This window comes from Equus quagga, chromosome 7, assembly GCF_021613505.1.
Source record: "Equus quagga isolate Etosha38 chromosome 7, UCLA_HA_Equagga_1.0, whole genome shotgun sequence".
In the NCBI taxonomy this organism is placed as follows: Eukaryota; Metazoa; Chordata; class Mammalia; order Perissodactyla; family Equidae; genus Equus; species Equus quagga.
In genome coordinates, this window is record NC_060273.1 from 72,046,240 (window position 1) to 72,068,430 (window position 22,191).

General features: G+C 35.9%; 1 protein-coding gene across 1 annotated transcript in view; it reads right to left on the bottom strand.

Annotated features, from left to right (window-relative positions):
• Positions 1-22,191, bottom strand: part of SPINK5 (serine peptidase inhibitor Kazal type 5) — a 71,944-nt gene that overhangs the window by 33,616 nt on the left and 16,137 nt on the right. The window contains exons 5-14 of the mRNA XM_046666416.1: positions 16,621-16,748; positions 14,680-14,746; positions 10,956-11,083; positions 9,468-9,555; positions 7,390-7,517; positions 6,075-6,156; positions 4,792-4,919; positions 3,382-3,463; positions 2,912-3,039; positions 530-578 (exon numbers count right to left, since the gene is read on the bottom strand). Coding sequence (XP_046522372.1) covers positions 530-578; positions 2,912-3,039; positions 3,382-3,463; positions 4,792-4,919; positions 6,075-6,156; positions 7,390-7,517; positions 9,468-9,555; positions 10,956-11,083; positions 14,680-14,746; positions 16,621-16,748 — 1,008 coding nt within the window. The remainder of the gene's footprint in view (positions 1-529; positions 579-2,911; positions 3,040-3,381; positions 3,464-4,791; positions 4,920-6,074; positions 6,157-7,389; positions 7,518-9,467; positions 9,556-10,955; positions 11,084-14,679; positions 14,747-16,620; positions 16,749-22,191) is intronic.

Consider the following 22,191-nt stretch of genomic DNA (forward strand, 5'->3'; position numbering starts at 1 on the left):
ATTAAAAATAGTTAGAAAATCAAAGGTTTTATACAATAACCATTAATCTGGAGTGAGAAAACTAGTACTGCCTCCATAGCTAGGTGGTGACAAAGGTCAAATATGATAATATATGTGCATTTTGTTTTGTATAATTGCGCTAATGTGAAAGATAGGGATCTTGTACTCTCTATTTGAATAATACAGGTATGACTTGTGTAAATTGAAATAAGTATATTGTAAAACTGAATATTAATAATCTGTGTCTGACAACAGAAATCTAAGAAAAGCAAAATATGGGGACTATGCCTTAAAAGTAAGTCAACACTACACTTTTTAGGAAATAAACCTCAAAATTTGAGTTATCATGAAATACAATTGGTACTCAGGAAACTTCTAATCAAGACCTTCTTTCGAGTTAAAGATTTTCTTTGTTCATGTCGGGCATGAAAATTGAACAGGAAAACATTTACGCTAATGAGTTATCTAGAATGCTATTGTAGAGAAAAAAATGTCAGGACATAACATCAGCTATTCCTGAGAAAATTACCTTTGCAGTTTCTCTTTTAGCCTTTGTTCTTGCTCTTTCTTCTTGTTGACTATAAGGAACAGGGGAAAAAAAGAGAAAAAAAGAAGAAACAGATCTTAATACAGTAGAGTAGATCCTTACCATTCACAAGTGGGTCATTTATTGCTTTGGCTATTTTCAAGCAACTCCAAAAATCCAGTCATCATAGTTTGTATTTTTATTGAATAATAAATTAGAATGATTCACCTCACCTCACCTCAAGAGAATGATATGCAAGAGAAAATCTCTTAATTAATGATTAAATCTATTTATCTTTCCATCAAATATCATGTAATAGCACTTTTTTATTTGCTGATTCTTTTGCATCTGCAACAGTTTTTTAAAAAATGGTAACATTTGGCTTCTGGGAGGCAGGACGTCATGGTGTTTAAGAGGAAAGACTTTGGAGCCAGGTTGCATAGGAAACATAGAAAGTTTCTGAACCTCTCTGTGTCTTCTTCATTTTTAAGTGGGGAAACGGAGGGGAGGGTCAAGAGAGGAAATAAGAATAGTTTTCTTATAGTATTGTTGCAAGCACTACAAGAGTTGATACACGTAAAGAAATTAGAATAAGTATCTGGTGTATAATAAAGCGATTGATAAAAGTGATATCATCAATACTGCAATCATGATTGAAAGTGAGCCCTCCAAAAATAGTCATGTGATGGAAATGAAGTGTGAGGGTTAGCTCTTAACTATTTGAGATAACTAACAGTGTTGCAAATCAAGTTTAGTGGACTTGATCTATGGCGTAATAGGATCTATAATGCAAATAATTCAATCATATTGTAGAGACAGAAAAAAATAATTTGTGAAAATGTTATAATATGTTCCAATGAACATGAAACTTGCTCGCTGATCAAATTACAACTTCTTTAAAAGTTGAAAAGACTATTTGCATATGCTATGAAAGTGAGCAAGAAATGACTGTGGAGAGAACAATTAAGACTTTGTTAACAGATCCATAAAATATGAGGTAATAAAACTTTCTTTTTGATAAGGAATTTTTATATTGATGGGAGAAACTAAAATAGCTCCAAAATTGTGTGGTTTCTCACCCTTCTTTATATGGAAACTGATCTAAACTTTACTGTGAGTCTAAGTTGACTAAAACATTTAAGCAGCATGTTCTTTCCATAATGGAAAATTATCAGAGGGAGCCCCAGAGCTGACCACTAGGTGGCAGAATTACTCCCTTGTTGCTGAAAGATCAATGCAGAGGAGAATAAAAACAAATTAAAACAAGCCTAAATACAAGCAAATGTCACTATCGGAAGATGATAATGGCTGTGCTAAATGATCATATCCTTTATACACCCTACAATGATAAACGTTATCATTTTCTTCATTTTTCCTGTGCTGATATTTCCATCATTCTCATCTTCTCTGAGTCTTATTTCGTTTTTACCTATAACTTGTGATGATACAGAATATATTTCATATGGTTGTTGTGAAGATTAAATAAGATTAGGTAGAAAAGCTCTTAGCAAGTATATGCCAAGTATATGCATTCAATAAATGTGGGTTGTGATGATTATGTGGTCATTGTCTTGATTTCCACCTAACAGACTTTTAGTGCTTCCACGGCCCAAACACTAGGGGACAAATCTGGTAGGTCATATTGCTCCCTACCAGCGAAGACTGAAAGATGAAAGACTGAATCCTTTCAGAGATTCTGGGCTTATAGGAAATCAATTAGAGTAACCCCTGGTACAAAGATCAAAAGACGTGAAGTATATCATAGACTCGTGTTTGAGGGGACATACCACGTCAGCTATTCTGAAGTCATAATTCAGTTACCTATATATAAATATCTAACTCCCACACAACAAAATCTCCATTCCTAAAGCAGCCTTTCCCTACTCTAACTATGGCAAAGTTCATCCTCACCTTGTGCCCAAATCTGTCTCCCTATAGCTCTCATCCATTTTAACGCTATTCCATGAGGTGACATAGAATGAGTAGGAAGAAAGGTAGTGAAATAAAACAAACAAAAAAAAAACTCCTAAAATTACATGTAAGCTCATCCATTTCCTATTTCAGCTGATAAGTCTTCAGAAAACTAAAAGCAATTAGCATGGTTATCATAGAATATTCTCTTCTCTGAATAAAAGATTCTGAGTTCTTTCAGAAATGTCCTGAAAGAAATTATTCTACATCTCTTTACATCACAATAGTTATCATCTGAAAGTTCTCCACTTGCTTTTTGGTTTTCTGATTTTTTTGTTTTTTTAATTAGTTTAAACGTGACACCCAAAACTTAATGCTACACTGAAGAGAAAATTGCATTATTCACAAATGTTTGAAAACTTCCCTTAGCAGTTCCCTATCCCCATTCCCTCAAAAGCCCTGAACTCTACTCACAAGAAGGCCTCACACATGGAACAGACATTGCCATGCATTTTTCCATCTGGGCCCTTGATGGGGTCGTTCTCTCTAGTGCAAAGAAGACGTCCATCCTTCCTAGATTTGCGGTATTCACTGCACAACTCCTGTGAAGTGATGGAGGGAAGTTCAAGATATTGAACACAGGTTGGATCAGAATGCAAAAATAACTAACGTTCAGACTTTTTTCCTTAAATGAGGTCAGCAAGTGGCTTATTTTAGAATAATTCTTAACATTGAAGACATGAATATTTTTAAATGATAAAAGTTATGGACTCTCAACCTAGAAATGGTCACATATGTACATGTATACATGCACACATATAAACACACACACAAACAACTGTACAAATGTTTCATACAGTTTCAGGAAACTTATGGGTTCCCTGAATGCCATCTACAGATCCCAGGTCCATACGTCTCTGACTTGCTGGAGAGGGTTCCCTCACCTCAAAGGAAGCTGTATTCTCAGATTGTCTTTTATTTCTTGATTCACCTTCCTTTTTTTTCTTTTCTTCTTCTTCTGCTCGGCTAAAAGAGAGCGATTAAAAAGGAGATGAGTAAGAATCATAGAATCTCCAGATTGAAAGTGATCTCAAATATCATTTAGTTATTAACAGTTAACATATATTAAATTTTCACTATGTGCCTAACCTTGCGCTCATACTATGAAATCTTCACAACTGCATGAGGCAAAACTACTATTTAAACCCTGATTTATGGACAAGAAAACTGACAGATAGTATGCATAACTTGCCCAAGAATACAGAGCTAATTAGTGCAGACTAAGGATTTAAACCCTCATCCAGAGGCAGTTTTCTAAACTCCCTGTACTCACAACTGTATCTCTGATTGCTGTCTAGCTCTGCTTTCATCCACCATGAAATTGTCTACCTATATCATCCTTAAACTCCATGGTAGGTCCTTCCATCCTTGAAGTCCTCAAACTCTTAGAAACTTCTTCCTGGCATTGAGCCAGAACCTGTCTTTAGAGCCTTCACTCATTGGCCCACTTTCACTCATGGAGACAACTTAGAACTAGTCTTGTTTCTATACTTAAAAACAAAAACTGCTTGGACATTTCAAGATGGTGACTTTCCCCTTGCTAAGTGTGCCAAGCCTTCATAGTCCTCAAAGGACACGGTTTTCATATATATCTCCAATCAAGGATTTCCTCTCACTGTGTCTTTATTTTCCTGTTGAAGTGGTCCTCTTGTAATTGAAGACAGAAATTAAGCAGAAAGTTAATCTGAACTCAGTGCTCACGTTTTCTAGAATCCTTTCCATAACAACAATAATTGTCTAGTAGAAGAGAGAAATGTTAAACAAATAGTCATACATATAAATGTCCAACTACAGACTGTGATTAGTACTATGGAGAAAAAGCCCTGGTTACTATGAAGGGTAAATTCAGGGCTCAAGGGAATAGAGAAAACCTCAACAATGCTGTTCAAACAGATAAGACACATAAGAGGAGTTAACTCCGCTAGATCCTAGTCATTCCTTGTTCCAAATCATTCCCCCAGGTCCTGTGTATGAACAGATGTACTGTTTTGCATACTGACATGTTTGCTTTGTGATCTGTTATGTGATTTCATATGATTTCATATCCCGCTCTGCAAGGGTAAGATCCTTGTTGTACATCTTTTACCCTTCCACAGAAACTCAACTAGCGATTAATATGCAAGAATTATTCTTTGATAATTATGAAATTGTGCAAAAATGTGTTTAAAAAAGTCATTTACAAGACACAAATGCAATTGAAGAAATAAAATACAATAAAGCTCAAAAAAAAAAAAAAGAAATGAAGCAGAAAGAAGAAAACCCTCTCTCATTTCCCCAGTTGCAGTGCTACTCACAAGAAGGCCTCACACATGGAGCAGGTGTTGCCATGCATTTTCCCATCTGGGCCTTGGATGGGGTCATTCTCTCTGGTACAAGGGAGTCTTCCATTCCTCACAAACTTACGGTATTCACTGCACAGCTCCTGCCGAGACAGAGAAAGTAAGTTGGGCATACATTTTATTCCTATTCAAAACAGAAGATTGAAACATCTACAGTGGCAGAAACTAATGTTATGTTTCTTTGAGCCCAGGATTTTAGTTGTGCTTCCCTCACTGTAAAATTCAATCCAATACACAAAATTCATCATTTGCTAAGAGATGAGGACAAATAAGATGTAATAGAATGTCACAATATAATAAAAGAGATAGACAAGTAAACTCTACTGTAATCGAAACAGAATAAAATAAGTGCAAACATATAGGTACAAGAAAATCTGAGAACTCAGAGCTTGGGACCATGAAATTTGATTGTGGAAACCAGGGAAGATGTCAGGCAACAACAATAGTTGGAGTGAGGCTGTGAAGAATAAATAGGATTTTTCTGTGAAAGAAATGGATTGGGAATATGCATACTAGGTTGTTGAAACAAAATAAGCTGAGAGACACAGGTAGGAAACTAGATAGAATAAAGAAGACCATGAATTTCTGAATGAAGGTAAGGAGCCAAATAAGAAGAGAGACAAGGATATTAAAATGTATCATGCAGTTGATGATAAGCTATGTGTGGGTTTTAAGCAGAGCAGTATTGTGATCTGGTTAATATTTTGAAACTTTACTCTAGCTGTGTTAGGGAGGATGGTTGGATAAGGGAAAGAGAAGAATCCAGAGGGAAGATTAGGAGACTCTGATCATCTAAAAAGTAGGTTATAACTTATCTAAGGCTATAGAAATGGACATTGTAACATTTCAAAGGTAAAAATCATGGGTTTTTGTGTGGAATCGAGGTATTTTTATCCCAACTCTGATATGAAATTTCAAAAATTCATATGTAGAAAATATATTATGTAGATAGAGTCTCTGGAAAATGGTTAGCAAAAGTTAGCATAGTCTGTAAGTGATGAAACTAGAATGAGAACTCAATTTTTCAGATTGCAAAGTTCCTTTTGTTGTACAGGATTAGTCTCTGAAGCAGCAAGACTTGATCAGTCTCTCACAGCATTCATCTCAATGTCATCTCTAGACTGACGAGTTAAGATTTTTCTTGGGATTTTTGCGGGGCAATATTCCAGCCTTTAGACTCTTCGAAGTGTGTTCAAGTTATAGTGCCAAGTAGGACTCATTGAATGGACACTACTCACTGCATATGAGGGTGCTTTTCCAGATTCTCTTTTACTTCTTGCTTTTGCTTCAGCCTTTTTCTTTTCTTCAGCTTCTGCTTGGCTGAATGAGAGAGAAAATGAGAAGGATCCATAGGACCAAACAAAGGCAATGATCCATCCATACTCCTGCATTGCTAATATATCCTCCCTCTTTAGGAAGGAGCAACCTGGTCCCTTTACACTACATACCAAGAAAGCAACAAAACAGCCTCCAGAACAGTAAGATTCCATAACTTCTTTATAGTTTCTGCTTAACATTGAAAGAAAAATGGTAATTGTGGATCTGGAAAACCTTCTTTCTATGAATTACCTTTCTCGTCTGTCGTCAGAAAAGAAACATCATGAAATGTCCACCAAGGAGATATCAAAAATAGTACCATGGTGACATTACACCTGGAGGCTGAAAGTGGTGTTAATCAAGCACATTGACTGGTCCCCTTGTTTCACAGAGAGGAGGTGAGGCAGTGAGGGCTTTGGCTATGCTCTCAGGATACAACTGCAACTCACCAAGATCTCTCCCCTCCATTCTATGGTCCATTTACCACATCATGCACATCCTAGCTTTATTAATTCAATTTAAATGTATCGCTTACTTATGGTTTTGTTATCCAAAAGACAGAATGTAGGGTGGGTTGGAAAAGGCGAATAATTTCCATACACTGATAAACCAAATAAGCCCAAATCTGCTTTGTACAATGGAATTGCATGGTATGTACAGTTAACTGATGATATTTCAACCATATGTTCATGGTTGTCAATCAAAACAAGAGGCCATAGATTCTAAATGAAGCCAACTGCTTAATCTGATCTCAACCAAATAAGCTAAGAGCAGCCCCAAATTTTGAAGCCAAACTCAGTTCTAACTTATTGAGAAATGTTATATTATATAAAGTAACATTTACTCTAATTTTATAAGGGTTCATGGTTGTTTTGTGGGCAACTTTAATAATCAATTTCTGCATGAAGTGCTAACTTTGGGCCCTATCCCCTCTGGAGGATGAGATGCCTGTGAACTTGTACAACAGGTTCAACATATGAAGCTTCAGCAGAAGGGAGAATTTGATATTTGCCCTTGCTCATATTTGTCAGGATGTTCCATTATTAAGAGAATGAGGGTCGAGGGAAAACAGACATCTTGGAATAAATAGCTCTATGTAGTCACTCCAAGCTCTATTACTAACATTCTCAGAGTAACTTATCCAAATCCCTTCCCTATCCTGAGCCACAGTTTCCCATCTATGAAGCAAGCTGTAAGGTCCCTTCTCTCCTTGATATTCTAAAACTCTATACTTACTAGAAGGCTTGACACATGGAACACAAGTTGCCATGCATTTTCCCATCTGGACCACGAATAGGGTCATTTTCTCTGGTACAGAACAGTATTCCATTCTTTGCTTGATTCTGATATTCACTGCACATTTTCTGAGTAATGAAAATGAGACAGTTTAGATATAGTTATCTGTTTCCTGTTTATTAATTTTAGGTGCTCTTTGTCAAAGATATTGGAAAAGAGGAATCAAAGATAAAAAATAAAATGCTTTGGGGGGCTGGCCCCGTGGCCGAGTGGTTAAGTTCGCGCGCTCCGCTGCAGGCGGCCCAGTGTTTCGTTAGTTCGAATCCTGGGCACGGACATGGCACTGCTCATCAGACCACGCTGAGGCAGCATCCCACATGCCACAACTAGAAGAACCCACAACGAAGAATACACAACTATGTACCGGGGGGGTTTGGGGAGAAAATGGAAAAAAATAAATTCTTTAAAAAAAAAAATAAAATGCTTTGGATTTAGGAACATCCAAAAGTTCTGTGATATTTCTTTCCTTGTAATATTCACCCATTTAAGTATTCAACAAATGTATTAAGCTAAGTGGATGTAAACATGAATGTGATTTAGCTCTTTTATCAGTCAAGCGGGAAAGATAAGGAATTGAAATATAAAAAGCTAAGGGATATGACACAGGTGTGAATTAAGTGTTACAAGCACAAAGTAAAGAATGATTCATGAAGTTCAGAGAAGAGCTTATATCTGAGTTGTCTCTTTAGGATGTGTCCAGGAAAACAATGTGGCAAAAAGGTCCTCCAAGACAAATTATGATATGCAAAGACATAGAGGCATAAAAGAACATGTTATTTTGAGATAATCTATTATAGCCATGAGTATAATGGCTAAAGAATTAGTTGGGCAAAGATAGGAGGGTTTGGAAACTAGTGGAAAAGGAGACCTTGAAGATAAGTCAAAACGAGATGACTAAATTTTGAAAGGAATTTGGACCTTGTTCTTAGGAAATGGAGAAATAGTAAATACTTACAGCAGAGAAGAACATAATCCAATCTTTGTTTTAGAAAAACTACCCAGCCAGATGTGTGGGGGATTTGAGTGTCTAGAGACTTAAGCTAGGGCAACTACAGAACAAAATGAAAGGAAGGAAAGAAGGGAGGGAGGGAGGGAGGGAGAGAAGAAGGAAGAGAGAGAAAGGAAGAAAGAAATTGGAAATGAAAGATAAAAGGATAGTTGAGGGACATTTGAGAACTAAAATTAAAAGGACTTCATAACCTAGGATTGAGGGGAAGAAAGAAGTTGAAAATAAGGGCTAGGCAAAAAGATGAAGTTACATGAAGGCAGAAAGTGGACTAATGGAGTGGGGTATTTTATGAAACTATTACACATCATAGAAGGTGAGATAACTTTCTGTAAGAACTTAGTTAAATAGAGTTTATTCATGGAGTGAAATGGTCCAAATACACTCTAGGATATCTTCAAATGTGGGATTTTCATAAGGCCATTGGTGCATGGAAATATTTCCTACTCCATAAAAACAACATGGAATACGGATTGAATCTTGAGGATTGAGGAAGATGTTGGCTAGAAGTATAGAGACCAGGCAGGATGCTAATGCATCAATGCAAAGGAATGCTATTAAGTATCTGAGCTAAGATGGTAGCAGTAGAAAAAAGGCAGATGACCAGTTAACAGATGTGTAGAAAGTAGAATGTAGTATGATTTTAAAGAAAGTATATTAAAATTTTACACTGATACTGCTTTCAAAATGAAAACCGCCAAAACAGCTACCATTCATTTGAAGAATACATAGTAAACATTGAATTAAGACAATGCTTTGATATATCACCTTCATTTAGGAGTGTGGATCTATTTCACTAACATGATTTGATTAATTTCATCCAAGTAGAGTTAAAAACTGTAATGCCATAATTAGTCCTTTAACTCTTCTAAAATAATAACTATAAATTAGTTTCCAAAACGTGCATCAGTAGTGGAAGAAAAATGAACCAATATTGAAAATTCATTCTAGCATAAAATACACACACATACATCACAAAAGGTATAACTACATTAATCAAATTAATCTTCACCTCAATTTCTGTTTTAACTTTAGCTTTTTCTTCAGCCTCTCTCCGGGTTTTATCTTCTTTATTTTTTTCTTCTATAAAACGCCGTTTGCTGAAGAAACAAAAATACATAAGTGAATATTAGATGTTTCAAATCTTCATGCTACAAAATAGTCATTTAGGTGCAGGTGGAGAAACAGCTAAGTGTTCCTGAGTTCTAGTACAAACATTTTCAAATCACCTTAAAGCCACTTTTAAACCAAAATCTTCACTATTTCCCCAAAGAACCCCTATCATTTTGCTTTCATGTGTGCCATTTCCTGCCACTATAATGATCTTTTTGTGTCATCTTCCCTTCTTTTAAATCTCCTCAGCTTAAATTTTACCCTCTTTAAGAAAACATCCAAGACCTTAGAGTGGAAATGAGTTCTACATTCATCACTGTATTTTTATACCTGGAATTCTTCTCTCATTGGACGGTTTTCATTCTGTCTTGCAACACGTGTGTGCATCTGTGCCCACGAGGGTGCACTCACATCAATGGCTTATTTCTGCTATTAGCCTTAGCTTTTTGAGAGCAAGGATCTTCATTCATACATTCATTCAGTAATTCACTTATTCATTCAACATTTAGTTAGTAAATAATTTTGGCAAGCATTGGCCAGGGCCCAGTGCATACAGTACAGTAGCACAGCATAGAAACACACACCCTGTCTTCCTGGAACTTACAGCCCAGTAGAGAAGACTGACAGTCAACAAATAGGCATAGAAATAATTGTACAAATACCAACTGTGATGATTTAATTTATGAAATAAAATTATTCAGTGTTATAAAGATTGAATTTCAAGAAGGTGCTTTAGGAGGTCTTATCCAAGGAAGGATAATTTTGAAATGCAATCCCCAGAAGAGGGGACATTAGTTGGCCAAGAGTGACTTGAACTGGCAGTAGGACAGCACATAGGAAAGAGTTTACAGAGTTCAAGGATCTGAAAATAAGTCTGATGAGATCTTGTCTGAGGTATCTTCATAAATACTGTAATTTACATGTTATGAGATTTGTACTTCCCCCAAGGTCAGATGTCCAAGATGAAAAGATAAAGTTAATCCAATTCATATATGAGGATGAATTTTTGGGGGGCATCCCATCTATTTGGTCACAATGGGATAATTACAGAAGGAAAACAATCAAAGTCTTGGTACCTCCTTTTTATTCATTCTGTTGAATGAGTAGCTCATGCTATAAGAAGACTTACAAAGGTCATAGGAGAAAATGTTAAGAAGTATTTTATAATCCAGTCTCCCAACTGGAAAGTCGAATCCATTTGTACTCAAAAATAGATATACATTATTAGGGCCTATTTATTAGGTGGTGATATAATATGTAGAGGACATAAAACTGCTCAAAAATTCTTAGCAACAAGTGTTCTCCTCATCATAGTTCTTACTCATCATTTGAATAAATCTCCACTTCACCTTTTGAGTCACTGCAAAGAAGTCACAGCTATACTCACAAAACTTCAGCACACAGGGCACATTTGTTGCCATGCATCCTGCCATCAGGGCCACGGACTGGGTCACTCTCCCGGGTACAAAACAGTCTTCCATTCCTCACTTGGTTTTCGTATTCCTTGCAAAAATCCTTTAACAAGACCAATTACATTTAGCACTTTTCTACTCTTTAATCTAGAAAATGTACATCATGGAGTTATAGTCAAAGAACGTCAGGTCTAGAAGGTATTGGTAAACACATACAGATAAATATTGAAAATTAATAAGAAATAGCAATTACACTGTCAACTTACCTGGTACCTGTATCTGCTATGCGATATATTTATTAAAAGTTAAAAGAGCCTAGGAAAGAATAGGGCTGAGCAAATATTTCCTAAAACCATATAGTTCTTGTTAACTTTCAATTCTATGAAAAAAGATATTACAAAATAAAAGATCTGATATGGGGTTCCAACAAAGACACGCCAAAATGCAGCAAGCAAGACAAATAAAATGTTGCCAATGAGTAGAATATAGAATCTGTGAGATGAAATGTTTAAAAGCTACTTAATATAGACAAAGTCAAGAACAATCCAACCTAGTTTGCAAAGGAAAAAGGAATGAAGTAGTATACAACAATATTACGCTTATTTTAGTTTGTTTTCTCTGTAGATCTGTGGATCATTTTTATAAATTCTGCCTCTTTTACTGATGTTCCTCTCTAATATTGTAGGTGGAAACCTCAGAGAGAGTGAATCTAACTTCCCCTCACTTCTCACTTACAAATATGAACCATCAAGACAAATTTCTATCTAGAAAATCTAAAAAGGTTGTGACTTCCCCCCAAAAAATCCAAGAGAGGTTTGTACCCCGATTTCCTAATTGCTTTGGCTGAGTACCTTCGGGTTTCTCTCTGTGTTTCGAAAATTCTACTCTTCGATGAGGCCTACAATTAAAGATATATTTATATATTTACTTTAGGCTTGGGAATCTCTATGTCAATAAATACATTTCATAATAGCATATATTACTATAATATAACCTACAAAAAATGCTTTTCTGTAGCCTTCTTTTCAATTGGATGATTCTCATCTTTTGGGTCAGCCAAGAAAACAAGAGCATAAAGCACATAGTTTGGAGTTAGAATGGTGCTCGACTGTGGCTCTACCTCACTAGGAGAACATTAAAGTCCTGTCACACATGAGACCTCAATCTCACCACTTACACAAAAGGGGTTTTTGGAGTAGATGTTCTTTGGGGCCTTTTCTAGATCTAGTATTCTCTGATTTGTTTTTAATAACTCACATTTCATTGGAACACTTTAATCCTAAGTGCCTCCGAATAAAAAGATATTTGTTTTTGGAGGAGAAATGGGTGTGCTCTAAACTTCCTGGTTGTAACAGTCTAGGAATATAGACACAGAAGACAATCATCTGATAATCATAGCATAGTAATAAAATTAATGCTCAATGATTCCCATAAGAGAAACAATGGTAATTTCAGTTTATAAGTTGTGATTCATCCAAGGAGCTTCTGAAGAAATACTTTTGTGAGCAACCTTCTGACGAGTTAATTATGGGGCAGATATTGAGCCATCATTACAAAGTCGTCCTATTCAACATCATCACGTCCAATGACCTCACCAAAACAATGATCCCAGCCACAGAGAGGAAGAGGGAAAAAGAGCTGAGATATGATGAAAGACAAGGAAAAGGAACTCTCTGTGTTCACGGAGTAATAAAATAGTAAATATCACAAGATGACCCAAAATTTTAGACTGAAATTTAACAACCACCACAAAAGAACTGCTAATCAAATCCCAGTGAGTGTTGAACAAATTATTGACAATTCTGAATGCTCCATGTTTCTTAATTTAAACTCTGAACACCCTGTTTAGGATGGGAATTTGCTTTGTTTAATAGCATTAGGAAGCGGAAGTTCAGCTCTTAACTACCAAAAACTGGATCTGTGTCTCCCCTTAGGAAAACCTACGCCCTACAATCTACAAAAATAGTATACTTGTGGGGCTGGCCCCGTGGCCGAGTGGTTAAGTTCACACGCTCCGCTGCAGGCGGCCCAGTGTTTCGTTAGTTCGAATCCTGGGCACGGACATGGCACTGCTCATCAGACCACGCTGAGGCAGCGTCCCACATGCCACAACTAGAAGAACCCACAATGAAGAATACACAACTATGTACCTGGGGGCTTTGGGGAGAAAAAGGAAAAAATAAAATCTTTAAAAAAAAAAAATAGTATACTTGTAATAGCATGGAAGTGTGCAGGATATAGAATCAAAATCCAACAGCAAGGTAAAATTGAGGTCATTTTGCTGACAAGAAACTTAAGACTCAGAAGAGATGACTTGCTCAGTTTCACACACCCGCAGCATGACAGAACTAAGGCTCAAACTCAGGTGTTCTGACTTCTCAACAAAAAGCTAGTCACTTACCAAAGTAACTATTATCACCTTTATTGAAAGTAGGGTTTAATAACCTTTGTGATTTAAGAAATCTAGATTGCACTGATGGTCTAATGGTTAGGATTCTGCACTCTCACTGCTGCATCCTGGGTTTGTTCCCCAGTCAGGGAACCATACCATCCCTCTGTCAACTGTCATACTGTGGCAGCTGCATGTTGCTGTGATGCTGAAAGCCATGTCACTGGTATTCCAAATACGAGCAGGGTCACCCATGGTGGACAGGTTTCAGCCAAGTGTCCAGACTAAAATAGACTAGGAAGAAAAACTTGTCCACCCACTTCTGGAAAAAATCAGCCATGAAAATCCTATGAACAGCAGTGGAGCATTGTCTGATATAGCACTGTAAAGTGAGAGAATCACACAAAACCTCTGGGCAGGGTTCTGCTCTGCTGTACACAGGGTCTTAGGGGTCAGAAGCAACTTGGTGGCAAGGCTGTGTTACCTACATTGCCTATTCAATTAACAAAAGGAATAGTTTTTTGTACTAAATGGAAAAATTAAATCATCTAATAATTTGGAAAACCTTATTTTTAAGAGTATTTTTAAAACCACAATCTCAATATTTGTTTGAATTGAAGCAGGACCTTTATAAATGCAGGCCTCACTGAATGTAATAACCATCATGGGAAAATGAACAACTCTAATTTGTATTAATGGGATTATACATAAAATACACCAGTAGATATACTGTGTATATTTGTCAGAGAGAAGTCTGGTGAAAATTAAGCAGAATTTAATGTGCATAAAATTTCTGTCTTACATTCTCCCTTTTATTGATTGATTGATTGATTGATTTTGAGGAAGATTAGCCCTGAGCTAACAGCTGCCAATCCTCCCCTTTTTTCTGAGGAAGACTGGCCCTGAGCTAACATCCATGCCCATCTTCCTCTACTTTATATGTGGGACGCCTACCACAACATGGCTTGTCAAGGGGTGCCATGTCCACACAGGGGATCTGAACCTGCGAACCCAGGCCACCGAAGCAAACATGCGCACTGAACTGCTGGGGCCACCCGGCCAGCCCCTCCCTTTTTTTTAAGCAAGGAAGTAAATTGCATATTTTGAACTTTAAGTAGAAAATGATGTTTTAACTTTGAATCTAATGGTTAATACACTAAGAATAGTCAACTTGGGGAATTTTGAAATTAAAGGGAAAAAATTCAATGTAATAATGGACAATGGCATTATTGAATTACCTGAAAGGTTTAAGCATAAGTTTGTGAATACCTAAGGCCACAAAAAACAAATTTTGTTGGTGAGTAATTTACCTTTTTAGCACTTCGCCGAATTCTGGTCTCACCTTCTTGTTTGGCATTTTCTTCAGCTTCTTTTAAGCTGTTAATTAAAGAAAATAGCTGCCTGTCAGTTTATGGCTCTATCACATTTTCAGCGTCCAGTTCGGTGCTAAGTACTTTCACATTCTTTGCTATAACTTGTTAAGCTGATCCACTTACATGAGATGAACTTTTTCCTGTCTTGAATGTCTGAGGCAGAAAATTGCCAAAGATAAGGAAGGGCGTGAAAATGACTCACTGACAGTCAATTAGAAGCTTTGTTCTGTAAAACTGGGTGGGTGTGACTCCTTGATTGACAAACAGAAAATTGTCAGGAAAATTCCCTTTACCAGGCAGAACCAAGAGCTTTCAAACGATGCTGTGACAAGGGTGAAACCAAACTAAGCATCTCAAGTATTGGCATCCGCACCTTTATGTACAGCTTTTATACCTTGTAAAGTACTTGCCTTCATGTAAAAGAATCTTTGTTAATAGAAGCTACATTGACCTACGCTTCTAAGTCCTTTCATATATATTCTCTAATTGCAGCCTCAACTTGGAGATAGGCATTATTATCTTAGTTCTACAGAAGAAAAAACCAACCACGAGTTAGAGAAGTCAAATTCTCTTTTTCAGCTAGTGCAGGAAAAGAGAAAGTCACAGAATTAGGGCAGGTTTGAACACTAAAAGCACACACCTCCTAGATAAGAAAGTGGAAATTAGGCTAATGTTCTGTCTAGAAACCAGTTATAATCACTGTTTTATAAACCTGATAGGACATGCCCTTGAATTCTACAACAGCACACTGTAATTTTCAAAGGCAGGTGTGAAGTTTATTAATCTGTTAAATCCTTCTCTGTCTTGATTTTAAAGATCCAGTGATGTAAATAGAGCACTTTAAGCCTTACTGACACATGGATTAGAGAGTATACCTTGTTTACCAGCCAAAATCTTAAAGACTCATTGGATCTTATTCATATCTAGGTCTCAGAGTAGTCAGGTACTCAGAGAAAGATTAACCCAACAGCTCCTCCCTTTCATAAAGTTCCAACTTTTATACTAATAATGAATTCAGTCAATGTCATCATTATTATTATTATTTTAAATCAGGCAGTCTGAGGGCCCCAGTGAGCACCCTGTACCCATTGTTTATTCTGTCCCTATTATCTAAACAGGATTTAGTGAAATAACTTAGATGCTTATCTAGTATTTGATGAGATGTTTATTTTGTGAAACATGGCAAGCTATCATAAATCCCCACAACTATTTGATAAGTGCAATAGGGTACAGTCATGTGTAATCTCTTTACACAGTAGTGCATCTAGTCCTTTGCTTTTAGTTACTGAACAAAAATTATAAAGACCGGTGAACAAGACATGCGGGCTGAGGCAAATTGTCCTACACAATGAGAAATTAGAACAGCACACCAACTGGAATGGTCAAATAATTTAAGTCAAATGTTTAATGGTGCAATTAAAGTAATCAAATAAGGGTTCAAAAAAATAATAGGTAAATAAATAAATTAGGCTGTCATTTTTAGTAAGAGACTCTATGCATGCCCAAATGAAGCAATGTATGTCAAATGAGTGACCTAGATTCTTCCATATGAAAGTGCCTCTTAAATTTTTAAAATATTGTGTCTATAAAACACTGAGCATTTTCAAGTCATTGTAATTAAACAAACTAAGAGTCTTGAATTTAATAACCAGCATACCCACCTTATCCACTCCTTTTAAGAAACTTTAGTAGGTGATAAGAATTAAAAAGAGAAGAAGCCCACTCTGGGAGCAAGGACTATTTCACATCATAAAGACAAAGGATTGCATGCTTCATGAAAAGATCTTTATCTCTCCATGGAGTGGTTCTCAGGACAGCAACCAAGTGCATCCTTATCAGGTCCAGGTGCTTAGCCTGCTTGGGGATAATGATACTTACAATAGCTCAGCGCACATTGCACACTTATTGCCATGCGTCTTCCCATCAGGACCAAGAACTGGATCATTTTCCCTTGTGCATACAAGTCTTCCATCCTTCACATAAGGCCGAAAAGCACTACACACATCCTGAAGAACAGGGAAAGGAATTTGATATTCACTATCCTAATTGTAATGCTTACAACACTGTCTTGAGAAATTTTATAGAACTGAGTGCCTCTCTGCGCAGTGAACACTAGCCACCACACAGGTAGAACTAGCGCAGTAAGTATTGTACAATTCATATGGTTAAGTATGGAACTCGTTTACTTATTAGTTCATTTATTAGTAAACATGAGTAACCTCCTATGTGTTAGAACTAAGGTAGAATACACTGCTTGCCCTCAATTTGCTCATAATCTACTGGGTGACATAGAGAAAGAGATATTTAAAATACAATGTGCTAAATGTCTTGGTGGAGGCGAGCTCAGATGCTCCAGCTGCATATAGAAAGGCACAAACCTTGACTTATGAAAATCATTCATCTAGAAAAAGTCAAGTATAAATGTATGAGATGCTCACTTCCTTGCCCTATCATCACAGGCTCACAGAATTTTAGCATGGAAAGAAATTGTTTAATCCAAATCTCATTTTTAGATACGGAAACACTGGTACAGTGGGTTAAGTAGTTTGCCCAAGATCTCCTGACAGCAAGTGACAGTGCCAGGGTTTCAACAGGTCAAGTGGCTAAAGTGTAGTGCCTTCTTTTCTACCACAGATGTAGCTCTCTTTTGATTTCTTTCTTTCTTTTTTTTCCCCCATAGAAAGCAGAAATAGAGCTGAAAGTTCTAATTACCAAAGTAATCTGCTCCAGTTTCAGGAATTATCAATTGCTTTTTATCTAAACAAGCAGTAACCCATTTCAAGGAGAGCAAGAATTACGTCCTTCCAAACACCCCACCAAAGTAGGAAGAGCTGAGCATCTTCTTTCTCTTCAAAGTCAGCCCCCCAATGTTTCTCACCCCCTGATATTGGTCCTCACCTCTGAGTTACCCTTTTCACATTCTCCTTCACTTTTTATGTCAACTTGGGACCTGGTTTTCCTGCAAACCAGGAAAGTAGGCCAAGTTACCTCTCTGAAACTTAGTATACTGTTTCTTTACCAAATCCTTCCTGCCTTTTCTACAGAGTGGTAGTAAAGTCCAATAGATAATGGATATGAAAGCCCTCCATAAACTATAAGCTGCAATAAAGTTTCTATTATTATAAATTAGGGTAGTGATCAAGAGCCAGATTGCTGGGTTCATAATTCTAGCTCTACCATTTACTAGCTGTGTGTTTGGGGAAAGTTACTTAACCCCACTGTGCTTTAGTGTCCTCATCTATAAAATGTGTATAGTATTACCAACCTCTCAGGATTATAAAGAGATTTAAATATATTAGTACACATACAGCACGTAAAATAGTGCCCAGCACATCATAACCATTTATTGCTGCTGTTCTTATTTTAAATGTTTTCTCTACTGACAATCAAGCCAATAAAACTAAACACGTTTTAGGGATGATGTCAGACATCTCTAAATTTCTGCTCTGATAATATGACATACACTTAGAGACAAACCTGTTTGGTGAGAAAAACAACTACACCAGGTAACAACTGAAGACTAGTGTCCAAATCTCACATCTGCCACCCACTCACTTCACCTCTTTGAACCTTACTTTCCTTATCCGAAAAGTGGAAATTCATACCATTATAGATTTGTGGTGAAGACCAAATGAATACTTATGAAATACTATTTGGCAACTCACAGTTGTGACATAAGCCAGCTAAAGAAGATACAGAGTTAACCTGGATTTCATTTCCATCTGAAACCAAAGAATCAGACTGGAGACTTTTTCTTTATGATATCACATTGCAAAATAAAATTTTTGACCTTATTATTGTCATAATAAAAATCATTTCATTATAGATATGAAACATTTATAATGTAGACCTGTCACCTAGTATGTCACACAATATAAAGAATAAAAGTAGAATGAATACAAATATATGACAAAATTGCAGACCAGAAAATTAGATTGAGGATTCTCCTAGAAGACAATTAAAAAGGGAAAAGAATTTAAAATAGAAAAGCTATAGAACATACCCCACTGTTCATGTCATACGTTTAGGAAGAAGTTAAAAATAGAGTGAAAACAGGGTAAGTAATGGCCATAGTGTTATTTCATTTGTTCATTTATTCCTCAAAATCCATGCACATTTACTAGGCTCTGGGCATTCTACTAGACTGTGACACAGCAAAAAAGAGAAATGGAGTACGTGCTCTAAGGAACTTACACTCTGATCAGAAGAGATCAGCAATAAATACGGTAACTTAAATTATAATAAGTGCTATGAAAAATAAACTGAGCAATATGATAGTACCTAGAACGGTGGCCATTTTAAACATGGTGTCGAGAAAGATTGCTCTGCAAAGGTAGCCTCTGAGGTGAGATGAGATTAATGAGGAGGAGGCAGCTGTTAAAGATGTGAGGGAAGAACATTTCAGGCATAGAGAACTGCAATTCCAAAGGATTTGTGATAAGAACTAGATTGTCCTGCTTAAGGGGCAGAAAGAAAACAAGTGTGGCTGGAGCATAACGAAAAAGCAGGAGAGCTGCTGGTTTACTCTCGAATATCATTTCTGGAGAAATTACAGAAGCACGAGGATATAGATTGAAGTAATTAACTTGAGCCAATCATTGCTTATCCCCCTTCACCAGCAAAATCAACAGTAGCATACTAGGTCACAGGTGTTGGCAGGGTGATGACAGGGCAGATTAAAAGCCCAGCTGGGCCATGTTGAGAACAGGTGCAAGCATTTACCACTCCACTTCCTTCTCCTCCAAACCCCAAGGGCTGGTGGATCACAGCCTACAGGGAACACCTTTTCCTAGTGCAGACAATTTCTGAGGGCTTACAGGTGGATTCCTGACCTCATGAAGTGGCAGCAAACTAGATTGGGCTGCACTGGTTCAAAACCTTCAGCTCTGAGCCTTATCTCTTTTCCTATCCTTATGCTCACCAGGAGAGGCAGAAACTGAAGCTCAGCTTGAACTTTATCTAACTCATTTTGGCAGAAAAAGTAACTAAAGCCATTATGGGATCTTACAGTAAAATATCTGTTTATCTGAGGAGTAAAACAGCATAAAATAAATATGTTAATATGAACAATATGCAGTATCAACTGAAGCAGAATTATTGGAATGCATAGAGAAATAATTTATCAAGTGTGTAACTATGCTTTAGAGAAATAAAAGAAGATATCTACAATATAAAGGAAGAAAAAAGAAGTTATAAAGGAAGAAAAAAGTAAAAGTTTTCAATATGGGAAATATTTAAATAGCAATAAATAAAACAATGTAAAGACTAAAAGTAGAATAGCTGCAAATACACAATGAATTTGGGAACCAGACGAGCAGATCAAGAAACTTTGACAGAAGGCAATGATAAAGAAAACTAATTTAAAATAAAAAATAAAATACAAAAAACATAAAGAATAAAATTAGAAAGTCCCAAAAAGGAGGTAAACGATATAGAAATAAATATCTGAAGAAATGGGGAACATTTCTAGAATTAATGAAAAATGAAAGAACAAGAGAAAGAGAGAAATAGTCATAGCAACTCAAAGCTAAAATCTATTCAACAACAAAATTGTGGAGGTTGAGGGGATTTTAACAAATGAATTGATAGCAAGCTATATACATTGGGGGGAAGATGGAGACACTGACAATAAACACAGACATTAGCAGTAGTGATATATAAGTATAAATGTGGTATTTGGTTCATATTAATAAAAATAGATAAGTTATATTTAAATCATTATCAAAGAAAACCTGGAAGGAAGAAACTACTTTAAAAATAAGTTTTTAAAAAATCTGGTAACTGAAAATATGAAAAAAAGGGAGAACCAAGTCCTAGTATAACAGAAATAACAAAAAATGTAAATGGGCTAAGCCCACAAACTAAAAGACAATTTGTGATTGGATTTTAAAAATTGGGTTAAACCGGGTATTGATCAAAAGAGAAAAATTAAAAGGTACACAAATTTTAAAACAATAGAATAAGAAAAGATACAAGGCAAAAATGAGTAAGAAGAAAGCAGAGGCAGCAATATTAATATTGAAAAGATAGACTTCAGTCCAAAATGCATCATAAGTAACAAAGAAGAACATTATATAAAGTAAAAGGAAAAAGAGAACAAGAAGGTATAATAACCATGATAATAACCATGAGCATACATTCACCTAATAATACAGGCTCTAAATATCTCAAACAATAACTAACAGAATGTGATAGAATTAGATAAATCAATAACTGGACTTAGAGATTTTAGCACACACTTCTCAGAAACTGATATATCATATGAAAAAATTAAGATGCTTAAGCCATTAGATTTCATAGGAAATACATCCAAGAAACAGAAAATAAATGTTCTTTCAGAACGTTTGAAACATTTATAAAAGTAAAATATTTATCAGGCCACAACAAAAGTCTTAGGAAATCCCAAAAGATCAATAGTATATGATCTATGTTCTCTGGCCAAAATTCAATATGATTAAAAGATAATTTAAAATAGAAAAACTACCACATATTTGAAAATCAAATGATGTATTAATAAATAACTGTAAGAGGGAGGAAAATTAAGAAATGTTTGGCAAAGATTGACAAAAGGAAACACTTCAAGTACAAATCTTGAGATAGATGATCATTAATATCCTTAAATATTCTTGTCATGAAATTTAAAAAGTTAAAATTTAAAAAACTAGATATTGCTCACTCCATTGTAAAATGAGCAACAGAGTAAACATAAAGAAACAGGAATGAATCATATAGATAATAAAAACAATAGAGAAGATTAACACAAAAGCCGATATGATGCATTCTAGTATGACTGATAGAGAAAGAAAGAGAAGAAGAAAATAAAAAATACATAAAATGATAATTGGAAATAACTGTATACACATTGAGCAATAATTACAATGAAATCATATTATGAGTATCCATACGCTAATACATTTGAAAACCAAGATGGAGATATGGCTACAAAAAAGAAAAAAGGATAAAATACCTACCTTGGTTCAATAAACAAGAGAAAAGTTCAACAGACCAATAAGCATTAATTAATTCATATATTGGTCTGAGATCTTCCCTCTCCCAATGGCCCAGTCCTAGTAGCTTTAAAATCCATTTTGCTGAAGTTTTAAGAAAAAAGGAAAACTTGTATTGAATAATAATAATTTACAAGTTATTCTAAAAATTGGAGTGTAAACTGAAAAAAATTATAAACAGCTTTATTGAGGTGTTATTTACATGACGTAAAATTCGCCAATTTTAAGTGTACAATTTAATGATTTTTAGTAAATTTATGAAGTTGTTAACTATCATCATGACCTGGTTTTAGAATATTTTCATCACTCCAAGAGTTTCCCCTCTGCGCATTGGCAGTTAATCCCAGCTGCCAACTCAAGCCTTAGGTAACCATTGAACTTTCTGACTCTCAATTTATCTTTTCTGGATATTTCACATAAAAGGAATCATAAGTATGTAATT